This window comes from Alosa alosa, chromosome 8, assembly GCF_017589495.1.
Source record: "Alosa alosa isolate M-15738 ecotype Scorff River chromosome 8, AALO_Geno_1.1, whole genome shotgun sequence".
Classification (NCBI taxonomy): Eukaryota; Metazoa; Chordata; class Actinopteri; order Clupeiformes; family Clupeidae; genus Alosa; species Alosa alosa.
The window spans coordinates 15,631,161-15,650,449 of record NC_063196.1 but is presented as its reverse complement, the minus strand read 5'-3'; the positions used below and the strand labels follow the sequence as shown (position 1 = coordinate 15,650,449).

General features: G+C 38.5%; 1 protein-coding gene across 4 annotated transcripts in view; it reads left to right on the top strand.

Moving 5' to 3' along the window:
* Positions 1–12,409, top strand: part of LOC125299457 (adhesion G protein-coupled receptor F5-like) — a 68,678-nt gene extending 56,269 nt beyond the window's left edge. For all 4 annotated transcript variants that reach the window (XM_048250739.1, XM_048250736.1, XM_048250735.1 and 1 more), the window contains 14 exons: positions 419–625; positions 1,582–1,688; positions 1,906–1,970; positions 2,073–2,209; positions 2,302–2,463; positions 3,049–3,264; positions 3,392–3,541; positions 3,652–3,827; positions 4,901–5,071; positions 9,963–11,318; positions 11,497–11,538; positions 11,643–11,693; positions 11,970–12,033; positions 12,198–12,409. In XM_048250739.1, coding sequence (XP_048106696.1) covers positions 419–625; positions 1,582–1,688; positions 1,906–1,970; positions 2,073–2,209; positions 2,302–2,463; positions 3,049–3,264; positions 3,392–3,541; positions 3,652–3,827; positions 4,901–5,071; positions 9,963–11,318; positions 11,497–11,538; positions 11,643–11,693; positions 11,970–12,033; positions 12,198–12,259 — 2,966 coding nt within the window. In that variant the 3' untranslated portion in view covers positions 12,260–12,409. The remainder of the gene's footprint in view (positions 1–418; positions 626–1,581; positions 1,689–1,905; positions 1,971–2,072; positions 2,210–2,301; positions 2,464–3,048; positions 3,265–3,391; positions 3,542–3,651; positions 3,828–4,900; positions 5,072–9,962; positions 11,319–11,496; positions 11,539–11,642; positions 11,694–11,969; positions 12,034–12,197) is intronic.
* Positions 12,410–19,289: the final 6,880 nt, after the last annotated feature.

Sequence of the window (19,289 nt, the reverse complement as noted above, 5' to 3'; positions counted from 1 at the left end):
CATAGAGCCACATAAAATAAATTGCTATTTTCAAACTACTGATTAAGCCATGACTTCTTAAGAAAATTGTTTTAGCCCATATGATTTTGCTGTAAAGTGTTACTTTTATTGTTAATGTCAGGTTTATTCTTGTTTTTGTAAATTGCTTTGGACATAAGTGTCTGCCAAGAACCATAAATATAAACAAAATGCATTATAGCATCTGAAATAATAACCAACAAACAGATGTCTCACATGTTGTCCGAATTGTTGTCAATAACAACTAGAATATTTCTTAATTCTCAAGATGCTGTATTGTCATGAATGTTTACTGCCCAATTATACACAATGAATACTCCTACATCATATGATTTTTCTATCTTAGTATGAGTAATTATTCAAAGTAATTCTGTTTTTCCTTCTATAATAATCATGCAAGGTTCAACAACCACCCGTTCACCATTGTCAAAAATGACTCCTGGCACCAACAACATTGTCACAACAACAATGGCACCATCAACACTGTCAACACCATCAAAACCAAAATCAACACTGCCAACGCAGGAGTCAACACTACATACACCACCACCACCACCACCACCACCACCACCACAATCAACAGAACAAGCACCGCCACCAGGAACTTGTATGTGAAAGATAAGATAATGTCACATTTTCTTTTGTGTAGTGTTGTATGAGAATTACACATACAAAGAACTGCACTACTCAGCCACTGAAATGGCTAGTAGGCATCTCTTGTATCTTAATGTGAAACCAATGTCACTGTTCTTATAGTTGGTTCGATTTTTGTCAAATTCAGCAGATCGTAGGCAACGAAATAGCCTACCATTAATCCTGTAGGGAGAACAGGAAAAACATCCTTCTTCTCGACAAATGCCTTAATCACTTTTTTCAGTTTTTTAAAGTTATTGCACTGTCAATATCTTGTACAACAGATGCAATAGCGACATCTAAACATTTAGCTTCTCTAGCGACAGCCTCTTTGTTGTGAACAAAATCAACCTAAGTGCACTCAGGTCATGTGAATGACTAGGCTCCGTTGCTCATCTATCCATCATCTATCCCGCCCAGACGACAATTTGATTGGTCGCAGAGTTTTCATATGGGCATAGAAGCTTGTCAATGGAGCAAGACCAGACTGAATTTATTAGCTTAGCCTAGCTTCATTTATTGATACAAAGTGATCAAATTAATAGCACAAGTTCTGCAGCATCACAAACTGTAGCTTTCAAAATGACCACAGCTGAATCCACAGCTTTCTAAAGTAGTTTAAACAAATACAGATTATAACCTTCATGAAGCAAAGATTTATTGAAAGACTGGAATACAAGACTGCATTCATTTTAACTCAGATTTCCTAATAAAGTAACCACCAAGTGTATAGTCACAGACATTGTTCCAATTTTACTGATTTATGCAAAGACGTTGAAAACAATAAATAAGAGTATAGGCTTTGAAGTGTAGTAAATTATAATTTTCTGAGCTTCTCTGTCATATTATATTATAGAGTTTTCCCACAGACGTTATTGGTATTGTGTTACTAATGTTGCTGTGTCCAACTCTTTTCTTTAACGTCTGCAGTTTCTACCATCAATTTGTCTTTGACAATTCAGAGTAACTATGATTTCCGCTTCAATGACCCAACAAGTCAGATATACAACAGATATAAAACAGATATTGAAAATGCAGTAAGTAAAATTGTATAGGCATATTATTATTATTATTATTATTATTATTATTATTATTATTATTATTATTATTATTATAATTAATTACCAAATAGTACACATTTTTCATATATAATGAAAAAATAGTACAAACAAAAGAAAAATAATTGTCCAGTGTTTCAAAAATGTTTCTTTAGCAAAATATCTGCTACGTGACTAAATGTAATTTTCATCACAGGTAGAAGACAATTCTGATAAATTACCAGGTTACAAGGTCAACTCAGCTAATGTCAGAGGTTTTAGGTAAGATGTTTTGTTGTTTATATGTTGATGTCTATTATTGTGTGCTCTGTTTTATCACTGCAATAATGTTGGTCATATCTTTCATTTAATCTATCTTCACAGATCAGGTAGCATTATTGCAGATTTTTCTCTTCAGTTATCGAATCCAAGAATCATTTTTGTGGATGCAAGCATTGGCATCATAAATAACCTAAAAGCAAAAAATTATAAATTTCCTGACAACCCCTTTGCTCAAAGTGGTAAGAACATTCTGTTTCCTACAGTAATATTCTAAGAACAATCACTTTTTGCACCAAAAAAGGCTCAAATTTTCCTCTTTTTCCTCTCTTAGAAAGACGAAATTTGAGTGGTAGCACAGGCTCTCTTTTTCCTGGGGAGCAAATGGTGCTTAACTGCAATGGAACAATAACTGAATGGAGATTCAATGGGCAGACACTTTCTGGTGCTTCTGGTGAAATATTCAGTATAACAAATGTTAATCCAGCTGATAATGGTGAGTTGCTGGGTCAATGAGAGTTTTCTGTAAGTGGACTGGTACCTTTTACTGTAAGTGGTACCTTTTCCTGTTTCCCTAGAAAGCTAGCATATTTGTCTGTCCCATAGTTTTTCAGAGGGCAACAGCATTTTACATTTTTTCTATGCTAGACAACTCGTACTTCTGCATTCTGCAATGGTAATGTAACAACTGTGTTAGGATTATTTTGCTTCGATTTTAAGGCAAAGATATGAGTGAATTAGTAATTTCAGCATTTTCCAAGGCGGCACAGGCCAACTATAAAAAAAAATATATAATGCTAGACCTATTTAGTCAAAGAATAGTCAAATGGTTTATTAGACATAAAAGCATTTCCCTATAGTTCTAGGAGAGTATGAAATAGTTCACTCAATTCAAAGTCTAATATGGGTCTAATATAAGTAAGCATCATGTGCCAACAGCAGGGTAAACAAACAAAACAACATATAAATGTATGACTTATTCATCATTGCAGTCAAATATATTTTTATCAGGCCAAACTAGTCATATCCATGTCCCTTATGGTAAATCTTTTCCATCGCAAAATTGCTGTTATTTCCACAGGACGCTATGAGTGTGTATCAACAAAAAACTCAGTGCCATTTATACGGTGGGAAACCATTGATCGCATAAAACCATTTCCAATCATTCAGACAAGTCAGGACAAAGGTTTTCAGTGTGAGGTGGGGCAAAAAGTGACCTTACAGTGTTGTTCAAGCCCAGACTATGGGGTTGAGATGGTGAAAGTGGATGATGTCGACAGCTATCTCCAAGACCAAGGTGAGATTTTACACATAAAACATTGATCACAAATTAGTCATATATACTTTTTTGTCTTCATTACTGTTGCTTAATCTTGTAAAAAAAGACCTTTCAAGCTAATGCTGCTTTCTGGTAACTGGTTTAGCATCAGTGGAGGATTGCACATATTCCTACATTATACAGAACTGCGGTGGCAATTCAGGAAATGTTGTATTCAACTGCAAATTAAAAAATGCAAATTTGCAGAGCTTTGATTACAGTTCAAGACGTATAACCATAACTTTTGAAAACAAAGGTATGGCTTCTCCCTGTCATTAATTATGTATTTAATTCAAAATAATATCATACAAACCCATGTACATACACTTAAACATGCAATTAAATAAGCTCTTTTCTAACTTTTAGAGTTTGATTGTTCCAATGAGAGCTTTGGGGCTGGAAATGTTAGCCAGGTGGCTGAAGGGAACTGTAAAGACGATGAAGTTGGTAGTATCACAGCAGAATGTCAAGGAACTGATTGGAAGATAATAGAAGACAATTGTGTTTTGTTTGTGATCAAAGAACTGGAAGAGGAATCAGAGGTAACATTGTAACATGTGGCCTTATTTAACGCATAATAAAAGGGAAAAGCCACAAACGCTGTAAGGTACAGGGGCAGATACATTTATCATTGCTGTTTAATCAGCAGAGTTTTGCCAAGTAGGCTAGAATCAACAATAGGTGATTGGTGCCATGGATTTAGGCAACCATTACAGTACAACATTCCACTTTAGTATTTGTTTTGAATATGATGCATCAGTCCAGTGGGTGGGGTTGTATAGTAACCTAAACCGCCCTCTACCATTTTAGCTGGCCCATCACCCGACAAGATACCCAGCAGCTGGTCAGTCAGTACTAGATACCCAGAAGTCTGTAGACTACCCCCTGCTCCCAAACTTCAGTTTAATCTTTTTGTTGTTGACAACAAACGCCTGTTTTAAAAAATCACATTACATGCATGCAGAAATGCCAGATGTCCTGACAGATGATGACCCTCAGCCTTAAATGTAGTCTAATCTGAAATGGGGCAATTCCACGGAAAATTTACTTTTTGTCACATCCATAATCCCAGTCAAATGCCTTGGTATTTGTATGATGTGAATGATAACATTAATTTTTTGTGCATTTTTTCTCATTTACATTCTTCAGCCAAAAATAGCAAATGCTCAAATTTCACGTAATCATTCACATCATACCATACCATCACATTTTATTGGCATTATGGATGTTACAAAAAATGTAATTTTCCATGGAATTGCCCAATATCAAGTGGTTCATCAAACTGTTATTTTCATTTGCCAAAAGTAATCAGAATTTATGCAACTTGCAGCGTGCAAGCAGCAATATATGCAGACTTTTTTAATATGTGGGCATATGGATTATGATTCTGTATAATGTGATAGGCTGTTCTGCGACCTAACATATGACAAGATAGTAGACAACTTTCATGATCGCTAATGTATGGCATCCGCAATGGCATGTCAATATTAGTCTCAGGAAGAAAAGTTTAAAGAGGATTTACCTTTAAGTTATACTTTTTTACCTTTGTTACCTAAGAGGTTGTGTAAAATATTAACAATCTGTATGTACTACTATCTCTAATGCATTTTCTTAGTTTTTGACAGCAGAAACCCTACTAGAGTTTGTGGACAGATTAAGTCGCGTTACAGCAGAAAATGAAGAACGGATAACCAACTCAACAGCAAATATTGAAAGCATCGTAAATACCCTGAGTAATGTTGGAAACGTTTCACGGGCCTTAACAATCAGTGGGGAAATTATACAGGTATGTACACTGTAATGTATCACTTAAAGGCCCATTCACAACAATAACTATAAACAAATATCGTTCTCGTTAATATGAATGACAATGTTCACACATAAACTATAACGATAACGACATGAAGAACAATATCATTGGGGATCACTTTCAGAGCGATTTTAATAACGATAAAAAGCTAATAGCCAATCAGAACCCATCAAATTTTAGCCGTCACATTCTTTAACACAAGGAGAGATTTTGTTTATCATTGTTCAGTGTGAACGCTTTTATCATTATGGTTATAGTTCATTCTTGGTGTGAATGGGCCTTAAGGGCTCTATTTTAGCGTTCTGAAACACCTGGTCAGAGACGCAAAGTTTAAAGACATTTAAGGTGTCCAGTCCACATAATTAAACAGTGTAATTTTGTGATCAGAGGCCGGCCTTTTTTTTAAAAGGATTCTTATGTTTCTTAATCAGTCATGGGTGTGTTTTAGGCATAACATCCTTTAAACCAATGAAAATGACATCTGTCATTCCAGCAGCACAACATCAGCTCATCGGTATTTTGACAGTCAGCACATCTGAAGGAATCTGCTTGCACGATTCCACTAGTACTTGCTTTACTAAAACCTGTGTGTGACTAGCAGAGTACAAGGATACAAGGAAGTTTATTGTCACATGCATATGGTTACTGGAAGTAAGAAATGCAGTGAAATTATGTCTGGTGTCAGCCTATTTGTGCATTTATGGGGGGGTAAAAAGTGCAGTAGAAGGGGTTTAGTAGATTAAGTGGCAAGGGCTGCATAAGAAAGGTGGGGGAGGATTGGGATTGGGCGGGGGCACCAACAAGGAGCACCCAAGAGCAACAGGGGCAAGGAAAAACTCCCTTACCAAGGAAGAAACCTTGGGCAGATCCACGGCTCAAGGGGCTAACCCAACTGCCAGGGGTCTTGGTGTGTGTGTGTTGGGGGATGACAGGGGGAGATGGGATAGTGTGCTGTGTATGTGGGGAGAGGGCAGTGTGCAATATGTGTGTTGGAGAAGCTTCCTCATGAGACAATGTGCTGTGTATTGGGGGTCAGTGTGCTGTAAGTATGTTGGGGAGTGTACTGCAAGTATGGTGAAGGGACTTACTATTGCAGCGTACTGTATGTATGATGTATGTGAGTGATGACGGTGAAGATGTGTGTGTGTGTGGGCGGAAGGGGAGTGGAGCAGTGACTGTGTGTGTGTAGTGTGTGTGTGGGTAGGTGGGGGCAGTGTGCTGTAAGTATGTAGAGGATGTGTGTTGGAGAAGATCCTGAAGACAATGTCCTGTGGATGTAGGGGGCAGAAAGGCTAGGCAATCAAGGACATGGGTAGATAGATGGAGGAGAAATCAAAAATAATAAATAAAAAGTTCTATGGAGATGTGCAAAAGTTGGAGAAAGTCAGATATGTATGTGTGTGTGTGTTTTGATGTGTGATGAAATAAAAAAATAAATAAAAGGTCTGTAGCATAGGGAGAGGCATGTAAAAGTGCTAAAAGTCATGTAGGTGTGTGTGTGTGGGGGGGGTCATGAGTGCTGAGGAGTGAATGAGTGCAAAGTCAGTATAGTGTGAGTTCAGAGTTGGGAAATGTTTGAGTGCTGAGGAGTGAATCTGTGCAAAGTCAGTATAGTGTGAGTTCAGAGTTCGGATGGCCTGGGGATAAAAACTTCTCTGAGTCTCTCAGTTCTGGCGTGACTACATAGGCGTCTTCTTGATTTCAGCGGTAGGAATAATTCATTATTAGGATGAGAAGAGTCCTTCAGAATCTTTTGGGCTCTTAGGAGTACTCTTCTGGAATAGATATCTTGTAGAGCAGGGAGTTGAGTTCTTATAGTATGCGTTCAGCTGAGCACTACTCTCTGCAGAGTACTACAATCTCTAACTGTGGAGTTCCCATACCAGGTGATGATGCTACCAGTTAGAACACTCTCAACCGCTGAAGTGTAGAAGGCCTTCATGATGGATGTATAAACTTTGAATTTCCTTAGCTGACGAAGGAAGTAGAGTCGTTGTCTGGATTTCTTCAGAACATATTGAGTGTTAACAGTCCATGTTAAGTCTTCAGTAATGTGGACACCAAGGTATTTAAAACTTGTGACTCTCTCTACAGGTTGCCCGCTGATCATTAGTGGGGTGTAACTGTAGTTCTGCTGCTGCCTTCTGTATTCTGTATGAGTATAGCCTACATGCGTCTGCACTCGCCTATTATTTGAACTCATAGGCAAACTGAACTGTAACTAAGTTCTAAGTTATTTACTTTATTTATTGACTGACAAAGGGTTACAATCGAAAACATAGCCCCAATAACGTTTGAATGACTGAATGAAAATCTTATGGATAGCCTATTCATCCTGAAAATGAGTCGTTGCCTGGGTAATTAAGGGCTGCTTATATTTTGTGAAAGTGCATCTTCAATGCTGTGGTTTATATGTGTTTTTCGCTATGAACCAGGTATTTCGTAATTAATTCTAGTATAAGATTTTTGGATCAAATGCCAGACCATGCCTATGTTCGTTCATTGACACACCCGTGAGTGCAATGTCCAATGGAAGTGGGGCGATATTCATCACTGACTTCAGTGTTTGAGCTCAATATTTTTAGTCTATTTCACAATATACAATATATATCTCAATATTTTGTGTAGCCCATGGCAGCACTTTGTACGCTTTTTCTGATACATTAGACCATTTCCTCCTCCCCCTTTCTGTCTGCGCACATACACGGTCAGGCCTTAGGGCCCAGCGGGAACGTGGTTAGGTTAATGAGGTCTCACTTAGGCCTTAAAACGTCATCTGTAAATCACCTGGCACGAGACGACGAGTCTATTGTTCATCCGAGTGCACCTGTCTCGTTGGTAAGCATGGCCTACTTTGCCTCCATACTGGAATGTTTGTGGATTGTATCGGATGTGCGTTTAAGTCTTTATCTTCATACTGGATTGTTAAGTCAAGCAGCCTCGCTGGTGGTGTGAGCCCAGCTGTAACGCTGTACACGCAACGAGACGAGTTTCGGGGTTAAGTGAGTCAACCAAGGAACGAGTCTATATTACTACACAGTGGCTTGCCGCGGCCGTGGTCCTAATTGGTGTTGCTACGATAGAGGGGGGCACCACTGTTTTTCCCATGTTGATTTTATGGTTCTTTATTCCGTTTGTTTCTTATTGAGCTCTCGTGAATTTAGTGGGCTATGTGCAATATCTGACTAGGCCTAGGCTTCTGACTAGTGTGTGCTGTCGCAAACTGAAGAGGCGTATTGGGTTAGTGCAATATCTAAGGTGATCTCTATTGTATGTCTAGTGATTTTGCATTAGTTGTGTTAATATTCAACGGGTTTGTGCAATTATATCTATGTGCAATTATCAGTGGCTATATGGGCTAAGTGCAATATCTTTCAGTCTTTGATGTTAGTACACAGGTTAACTAAGGTGTGTGTGTGTGTGTGTGTGGCCAACCCCAGTTATTCTCACCCTTGTGAGCTGTGTATCTTGGGCACTCTAAATAGAAGTTATCTTCTCTTAAAGCGGCAGCTGCATTTATTTTCATTTGTAGCCTACATTAGGTGTTTTGTTTGATTTTGTTTAGTGTTTGCTGTGAAACATCTTTGCTGTGTGGTGTGTCTTATTGGTTGGTACCATCACTACATCTCTGAGCCTCAGTACTAGCTGTTGAGTACTGGTTGTATTGAGCTGAAGTCCTGGACTATTGCAAATTTGCACAGTGTACTGTCTGACTGTTGGATGTCATTTATAATCCTTCAATAGTAACTTATTTCAGTGACTATATTTATTGTTCCTATTTACTAGTGTTTGCATAATAATATCTGCCATATTTATTACTTCATGCCATTTTGCACAATATCTGTGATACTACTTACTGCCATTTTGCACACTATTGAGATTGCCTTTTGCACATTGCCTACGATTACCCTTACTAGTGGCGATTTATAGCCCATTGTCTTCCTTGTGTATAAAAACAACTTTGTGAAATAAATAAGAATTTGAATACATGACAGCTGTACCCTGATCAGTTTATTCTCTTAGAGAACTTGCTGGGGAATTTACCTATGTGTATGGTATAGGGCTCTCCCACCCTTCTAACCGGGAGTGGCGTAGTCACTGTTTAGAACATTATGCTACAGGCCACATTTGAATGAAAAGAATTAATGAATTCTCACTTTCACCCTGTACTGTGATGTTTTAAATCATACCAGTACGATGCAGTATGCTAGGCTCATACCATAGGCTAGGCTCATCATACCAGTCCAATCCCTGCTAATATCTGCATTAAAACATTCTTGGTTATTCACAGGTGGTTTCTATCTTATATTTGCATGTCATTTTATATTTGCATGTGAAATGTAAATCCATTGAAAAACATGCACCTCCTGAGAATTGTACACTGGGTGCTGGATCCTTACCTGTAAATTACTGGATATAAAGAAAAGGACAGCACTCACAGTTCCTTAAACTTTTAATTGCCCCATGTTTTATATTTGCATGTGAAAACAGGGGTGAAGGTAGTTTTGAATTCTTGCTTAAATAGGGTACATCAATTGATTTATTTTAGCCTATTTGCAAATCGGAACTGCTTCCAACCTAGCTCAATGCTGAACAACACTAGCCTATGCTACCAATAGACAATAATGCTACCACTGAACTGAAAGTTTACTTCTTCTCGTCTACACCTAGGCGTCACATTCTCTTCTGAATAGACTGTTCAGGATTGGTTGGTGAGTGTGTGATGTGCGTTGTTCACGTCGTTACTCAGAGGGAGGAGGGAGATAAGGACACGAAACGGCAAAGCAAGTGTTGCCGCTTAATACAAATGATGATGGTGAATGATTAAAGTAGATCTGGCTGAACTACCTTTTATTTTACTTTCCAGGATTTCCTCAACACCTCATCTGTCATTGTGTCCAATTCTACCATCAATGCCTGGAGTCGTATAAATAACGGCAATGCAACAAGGAATGTCAGTGCATCTTTTTTGGGTTCTGTTGAAGATATATCAGGATCCCTGGAAGGGGACACGTCTTTCGAAACAGGAACAGAGATTATCCAGCTACGCCAAACTCTTGTCAACAGCTCATTCAGTGGGACACTAGGAGCAGATTCATCTGCTGCAATCTTCATCCCTGAGGAGGGGAACTTTACAATTACAACCATCACATTCTCTACCCTAAATAATGTCCTACCAGCCAGGAATAGTAGTGACAATGATAGCAGTTTATCCAACTTCATCAATGGAGCTGTTGTTCTAGTGCAAGTGAATGACACAATCAACAACATCTCGCTAAGCTTTGACCTTATTAATGAAGCACTAGGAGATCCTCAGTGTGTCTTTTGGAACTTTGAGCTTTTTGATGGATTTGGTGGATGGGATTCATTTGGATGTGAGCTCATATCGTTCGAGAATAACACCGTCACTTGTGAATGCAATCACACAACTTCCTTCTCAATTCTAATGTCACCATCCATTCCCCCTGGCATAAGATTGTTGCTGGATTTCATCACATACATTGGTGTGGGTATATCCCTTGCCAGCTTGATCATATGTCTGATCATTGAAGGAGTCGTATGGAAGAGCATGACCAGAAATGACACGTCTTACATGCGGCATGTCTGTGTGGTGAATGTTGCTGTGTCACTTCTGATAGCTGATATCTGGTTTATTATAGGGGCAGCTATCGCAGACTCTGAATCAACAGCTGTTGGACCATGTACAGCAGCAACCTTTTTCATCCATTTCTTTTACTTAGCGTTGTTCTTCTGGATGTTGGTGTCTGCTCTGCTACTTTTTTATCGCACTGTCATGGTTCTCTCACAGATGAAGAGGTCAACAATGCTGGCAATTGCATTCAGCCTTGGCTATGGTGCCCCCCTCATAATCGCCGTGGTAACTGTTGCTGCAACTGCCGGAGGTGGAGGTTACATCCGAGAGAACCAAATCTGCTGGCTCAACTGGAATGAGACTAAAGCCCTTCTGGCTTTTGTGATTCCAGCATTGACCATTGTGGCCATAAACCTTCTAGTGATGATTGTTGTTCTCTACAAAATGTTGATAAGGGGTGTTGGAAACACAAAACAGATTGATGAAAAAAATGCCCTAGAGGTCATTGCAAGATGTGTCATCATCTTAACCCCCCTCTTTGGACTTACCTGGGGATTTGGCATAGGCCTCATGATTGCACCTGAAGCAGTAGGACTGCATGTTGTTTTTGCAGTTTTGAATTCTTTACAGGTACCTTATGACAATGATTATTATGATTTAAATGCAACATTTACTTTAGATTTAGATTGCAAGTTACTTTAAAGTTCCATCAAATAAACCCATATTATTAAAAAATAATTATAAATTATAAAAAATATTATTTTCGCATTGTATTGTTAACTTGAAGTAACCTTTCATTCTTTTTCAGGGTTTTTTTATTTTGGTGTTTGGAACTCTGTTGGATGGCAAGGTGCATTTTTGTTTCATAAAATATTTTTGTTATATTCACTTAACATAAGGTATACAGGCATATTTTTATATCAAACTTCTCATTTTTAACTCTTTTCTACACAGATCAAGTCCGCTTTAGTAGAAATACAACTCTCTACCTCAGGTGGTACAAGGGTGAGTAATCGTCTATATTCAATTTGATTCACTGAGTCATTTATCAATTATCATATCAGTCATATGTTTTAAAGCTGGTAGTGTTTTTTGTTTATGCATACCAATTAATTGATCGTTTTATTGATTCCATGTTACGCTGCATAATTTTGAATGTGGTAAAAAGGAATGAAAATCCTGTCTAAGGAGAGCATCTACACATCATTTTGTTGTGTAGATGCTCTCCATTTTATTCTGCTTCGCTTTACTTGCTATCTCATCTATCATTTCATTCATCAGAGCACAAATGTTGGGACATCCTCATCAAATGCACTTGATTTCTTTAGAAGGATTAAAAGGAGAAGTAAGTGCATTGACTTAACAAAGTAAAATATACCATGTTAAAAACACTTCTGAAAGTTAATTGTTGATAATTCTTCATTCCACTATCATTTGTGCTTCAGGACAAGCCTATACATTTCTTTGCATGGTTCAGCCACTAAGTTGAGTTTTCTTTTTCTATTTCAGATGTGTACAATGTCTCGGGGGCTCCTGTATCTTCAGGTTCTGCTACTTTAAGCCATACTTAGTGTGACTGATTACACTCTGTACACTTTATATTTAGCAATATTTAGAGTTAGCAATTCATTAATATTATTCAAACTATGTGTAATACTCTAATTACAAATAAAACTGATGGCACATTTTATACTACTGAGAATAAATAATGTCAGTGCTTACATTTGTTTTAACGATTTTTATTTGTCAATGTGTATACAACCTAATTGACTGTTAGCTGTAGTCTACATAATTTTAATGTGAATGATGCTACTATGATAGTGTTGTTGTCAGGCCGTAATAGTCACCATAATCTTGCCTGCTTATGCCAAATTATGTTGGTTCCTTCAAGTGTTCAGTGTGGATTTAAAAACTGCAAAAGAGAAAATAATCAGGAATGGGAGGAGATGAGGGCATGTGGGGTCTTTGTGCCCCATAAAACACGACTGCCCACTCCCCGCTATCCCAACCTTCCACAGGTGAAGTTAGCGATGACATCCTACCTTGCCCTCCAGGGCATGATGGTCGGTCTGGACTTTGACAAGCCTATATGAAAACTTGAGAATTGTGCGGACCATTCCAATCGTCTGGGCGGGTTTAATACAATGATGGACAGATGGGCAACGGTGCCTATTCAGTTATGTGACCTGAGCACGCTTTGGTTGATTTTGTTTACAACAAAAAGCTTGTCACTAGACAATTGTTACTATCGTGGCTGTTTGTAACTTTGTGCAGAGACATTTTTCCCCTCGGTTGTATATGACCCACCAAAGCAGAGACCAAACCTACGCCCTTGATGTCAGGCTACAAAGCTACTGGATCGTTACCTGATGCTAGTGCTGGATGTACTGAAACTCCGTACCAAAGAGTATAGAAGTAACACGAGGCGAAACTCAATAGAACGTTCCATTGCAACAAACGCACCCATAACCGAGCTGTAGCTCCGCCATCTTGGACTGAACGCAACACAACTGTCATAGAATACAGGTAGGCCTACAGGTTTCAATTCAAAAGCGGTTAAAGCAACTCAATAGTAGTTACTAGTTTTTAATATTTCTATAGCCTAAACTAAAACGACATGTTGAATAATGCACAACAAAATAATGCTTATGGATCCGTTTCTAATTAAACAATTTCGTCATTAAGCATGAAGCTGTCAAATAGGCTATTTATTTACCCTAATAACTTTGGGGATAACTCCCGTTTTCCTCAGCCAGGTGATTAGCAAATGAACAAGGGCTTGGCTAGGGGATTAATTGCTGATGCCGCACACACTGTATAGCCTACAACATTAATAAACGTAAACCTTTTTAGTCTTAAAGGTTGTATTAGCGATTGCAGGCCAAACATAAATGATCACATTCATCTAATCTTTCCTAATGATCCGCTAGCTGCCCGCCCCATAAGCAGGTCGCCAAAAAAAACTTTAGGCAGCCTAGGCTCTGAGGTCTGCACACAAAAACAATTGCTAACAACAACTGTTGCCAACTACTCAAAAGTAAATGTGTTCCAACCAATAACTGACGAGATGCGCGTTCAGGTGAGTTTAAATTGCACGAAAGGGAGTAGCGAGCTAGCTCTCTGTTTTGTTTGAACGTCAACAGAAGTGACGTTACCCCGCCATCACTGATACAACCTTTAAGAAAGGCTAAGGTGACTTAGGCTATTCAATAAACTCTGTTCTGTTCGCATCAAGACTGCAAGGATATATCTTAAAGGAGCCACAGCACAATTTTACAACAGCCCATGTTCCTCATGAAATGATTGACCAATAAACAATGAGTAGATGAAAGGGACAACACATTAGTCAAGAGGGAATATTTAATAGTAATAGGTCATCACACAATTAACAGTAATACAATTGTACACAAAACAAAGCAAATATTGTGCAAGTAAAGTGCACACATTTATTATGACCGCAGCGTGGCCAAATTTCCAGATTCCAGATTCCCGGGACACTGAAAGACCGGGGTACACAAAACTTGGTGGGCATGTAGCCCCACATGGATAGCATGGAACCATCGTTTTGATCTGTAGCCCCCCCGCTGGACTGGACTCCCCGAAAGGAGGGTAGGGCAGACAGAGTTTTCTGTGAATATCTCGAGAACCGTAGGGTTTATGTCAACCCATTCCATAACCACTCATTTCATGTATAGCGCCACCTAGTTAAACACAAAAAAGTAAAAATGAGGTGTTGTAATCGCAGGTATCTGTGACCTAACATAGTCAAAACTGCACGAAATTGGAAGTGTAGGATCATTATGACACCCTCTGAAGGCACGCCATGTTTCGTGGAATTCCGTTCATGGGGGGCCACACAATAAATTAATTTATGTTACTGTACACCAACTGGCCTGTAGGTGGCCGGAGACAGTTTTCTGTGAACATCTCGAGAACCGTAGGGCCTAGAAGGACCACCTTTTTTTGGTATGTTGGTCTTAAGGGGCCCATGTCAACCCATCCCATTACCACTTATTTCATGTATAGGTGTTTTAATCACAATTACTCTGGCTGACATGGTCAAAACTGCACAACATTGAAAGTGTAGGATCATTATGACACCCTACGAATGCATGCCAAGTTTCGTGAACTTTCGTTCATGGGGGGCCATACAATAAAATAATTTATGTGTACATTTAGTGACCGTACACCAACAGAGTTTTCTGTGAATATCTTGAAAACCGTAGGGCCTAAGATGACCAATTTTTTGCGTATGTTTGCCTCCAGGGGTCATGTTAACCCATTCCATATGCACAAATGTGCATAAACAGATACACACGCACACACATACATTCACAGTAATCATACGTATGACACATACTCACACAGTAGACATATGTACACATGCATGCACATGCACACACACAGGCACATACGCAGGCACACACACAAGCACATGCACGCACACACACACCCACCCACACACATACATAAACATGTACATGCACACAATTCAAGAATTTCTCAGAATTATGAACAGGCAAGATGGGGGTGGGGTTGTATAAAATGTATTTTACATGTGAAATCTATGAACTAATCATGTTTTGGTACTTGTTGTCTAGCAGATACCAGTGAGAATTGAGTGTGCATAATGCAATTCAGTGAGACAGTTAGAATCATATATGCCTTTCAGCTTGACTTATTTTTGTGGAAAAAATGTGCTGGACTGGGCAGCGGTCATATTTTGTACCGCTCTGCTAGTTTTTGATGGATCTGTGTACACATGAATATTATTTACATACTTCTCTGACATATATTTCAAATGCACAATTATCAATAGTAACTCCACTCTCCCTTTCCAATAATGCTAAATCTAGCACTGAGGATGAAGACATTTTTATGGTATGTTGGTTTCAAGGGCCCACATCAACCTAGCCCATAATCACTCATTTGTGATTTGCACCACCGGTAAAAAAATGAAAATGCAATATCATTCTGCTTTAATTGCCCCTCTCTTCAGTTAAGATGTTCAGAACTGCACCAAATTGTATGTGTATGATTAACCTGACATTCTCTGGGGGTATGCCAAGTTTCGTAGAATTTCATCCATGGGGGGGGGGGGGGACCATCGTTTTGATCTGTAGCGCCCCCGCTGGACTGGACTCCCCGAAAGGAGGGTAGGGCAGACAGAGTTTTCTGTGAATATCTCGAGAACCGTAGGGTTTAGGAGAACCAAGTCCCCCGTCATCTACTTCCTGAATTTTTGGTCAACGATACCCGGGACACCGAACCACCGGGGCACATGAAATGAAGGCTCTTCAGCCAGCACATTTATTTCCGGTGGAGCGTCAGTAATGGCATCTTCTGTTATATTCTGCTCCTTTCATGTTCACTAAATATTTTGTTTATGCCCAACAGGGCAACTCTTTATTCAACTTTGACACACACATAAATCCTTCATCATTTTAAAGTGCTCCATGTAAACAGGTGCTCTAAAACAATAGCTGCAACACAGGTAATAGTCCTCAAAAAACATGCGGGGCGCCAAGGCACTCTTCTTTGAAATAAAACAGCTTTAGTAAATATCCTAGTTCATAATGGAACTTGTTAAAAACAATAATGGTAAACAGATGATGGTCCATTGGAAATGTTTGTGCTGGCTAAAAAAAGCCTTCCAGGAAGTGTGTGGAATTTGAAGAAAAGAATGTTCCAGAAAAGGGTTGTAATCAGCTGATGAAATGAAAGGAGCAGTTTAATATTTTTTTTTTTTAAAAGAAGGCGAAATATCACATCACATCAGCAGCTCCTAATTTCTGGACGTTAGTATGTGCCAGCAACCACTGCTTTTGCAAGAGGAAATCGTGGCCATGGAATGTTTCAATAAGATTAGAAGATATATGCACCAGAGGTGGGACCAAGTCACTGTTTGGCAAGTCCCAAGTAAGTCCCAAGTTACATCAAAGCCAAGTCGAGTCCAAGTCCCAATCTTTTTCAAGTCCTGAACAAGTCATCAGGTGCTCTTTACTTAATAATGCCATTATTAGACTATCGATCATAATTTTAACACATCAATCTAATCTACAGTGTTTTTTATAAATGCAGATTGAAATATGTTCAATGTTTCTGTCTTGAAATCCTTTACGATATATGCATGCGCATAGCTGTGAAATATACGCATGAGCATACCTGAGTAATCTGTACGAAACGGATAGCTGCATGACACTCCAAATTGCGGCATCCACTGTTAAGGATGAGTAATAATTTGACTGATGGCATTTCACTGCGCTAGGCCACAGATTTGCCTGCAAGCAATTTATTAGGCTGTCTGCCAGTGGCGACTCATAAGGGAAGCCAAGGTCATGGTTAATGATTACAATAAATGGTGACGAGAAAAATCGTCACATAGGCTACATTAGTAAATTGCTGCGGTTAATTTTTTTACGTTTTTATTAGGGCTGTCAAACGATTAACTTAAAAAAATAACTAATTAATCTCATATTTTGAAATGAATTAATCTAGATTAATTGCGATTAAAAAGTACATTTTCTCCCTAAAGACTGAAGCTTCTTATATGGCATATTAAATACAGCATAAATCACAAAATGACTGATTAACCACAAAGGTAAAAGTTAAACACTTTTTAAAACACTATTTAAAGCACTTTTCCTCTGTCACACGCACACTATTTGTTTATCCAGCACCAGCTTTGCAAATACCGACGTCCACAGACAAGGTAGAGTATGTTGCATGATTTTATGAAAGTATGATGTATTGCGACATCAGAAGCATGTCAAATTTGTAGTTTCTTATGTTTCATTCCATCGAATTACAGATCCGCTACCCGATCTGGCAAACTTACATAGTGCGGTTATAGCCGTTAGAGGGCCGCAAAGCGAATGCAGAAGTGCTGTTCACCCTGTTACGAGTTCATGAACCACCAAGACAATTTTGGAAACATTATTTTAAGGTAGGCCTACAAAAAACTCTTTAGGTGTTGCTTTAAATAATAATGGGCAATCCACGGAAAATTAATTTTTGTCACATCCATAACGCCAGTGAAATGCCTTGCCATTTGTATGATGTGAATGATAAAATTCATTTTTTTGCATTTTTTCTCATGTACAAGCCAAAAATAGCAAATGCTCAAATTTCATGTAATCATTCACATCATACCATACCATCAGATTTTATTGGCGTTATGGATGTTACAAAAAACATAATTTTCCATGGAATTGCCCTTATAATGACACAGTAATTTTGTTTTAAAGTATTCCACACGTTCTCCTAATGATCTTTTTTTTACTAGCTCCAATATAGCTATGGCTAGTCCACAAAATCTAACGTTGTGTTCATATTCTTGTCCATTTTCCAAATCACAGTGAGTGCAGCCTATGTTAAAGTGCCCTGGCTCTCACAGTTTATAACAGTAGTGAGAACCGGATAAATCCGCAATTTCCTATAATCTCATCTTTGTTGCCTTTATGATTTCCTTTTATAAATGACTTATGTTTAAAAGGAGATATCAATCATCATCAACAATGAGCTGGAAACTGTCATTGTTTTCTCTCCCTTTCCTGCGCGCTGAGACGCATTCTTAATTAAATGGAGTAGGCTAGCATTCATTCAAGTTGGATCTTAATGGAGAGGACCTGAAAAGTATCATCTTTATGTAACATGCTGTTGGTGCATTTTGACATTGTAAACGTTCTCTAACAAGAGTGCAAATCAGTTTGCAGTAAAGCTACTATTTATTTAATGTTGGTCCTTCCTCTGTCTCTTGATTCTCTACACACACTGTGCGTGATGCGTGTGGTGTTAGCAGCAGCACTGATCACTGTGCTCTGCCCAGTCGAGTCTGAAGTCATTAAAATCATGACTCGAGTCCAAGTCATGTGACTCGAGTCCACATGTCTGGTATGCACACAATATTCAAGATGAGATTGATAATATCAAAAATGTAGACACAGCAAAGATAGAAAATGGCACACCCTCTCACAAGGAAGTAGTTCTATGAATTTGGAAAATACAGTACTTTCACTTCAACATATTTTCAAGTGACAGCATCAGCATCTTAATGGTCTTAATAGGCTCTACAGCCAGTTTCTTTTTTTCCCCTCAATAACTTTCTTTGTTTAGTTAGACCATTTAGAAAATGTAGACTTTAGTAGCATGATTGTATGTTATTTACTGGTTACTGGAGAACAATTATTAATTAAAAAAACATTGATACAACATTTTAATGGCATAATAATGGTAACATATTGTGTTCAACATATTTTAAATGTTTTGTTCTCACGTTGACTGCACATTTTGCACAACAAATGGAAATAGCTCAGCGCTCATGGAGCATTCTAAGTTCATCAGAGACTTACTTTAAAAGTGCTTCAGTCATGTTTTGCTGCTGTTGAGACTGATTGATGCTGTTGAGACTGATTGATGAGACTGTTGATTGTGGTAATTGTTGAAGGTGATTTTCATGCGCAGCATCTCAAAATCCAATAACACCATAGCTATTCCCAAGTGTGTGTGGACTGACCAAAACCATTTGTTTTGTGGGTTAAATGTTAGTACCACTTAAAAATGAAAGGGAAATCACAAAAAGAGATTATAGCCACAAAAATG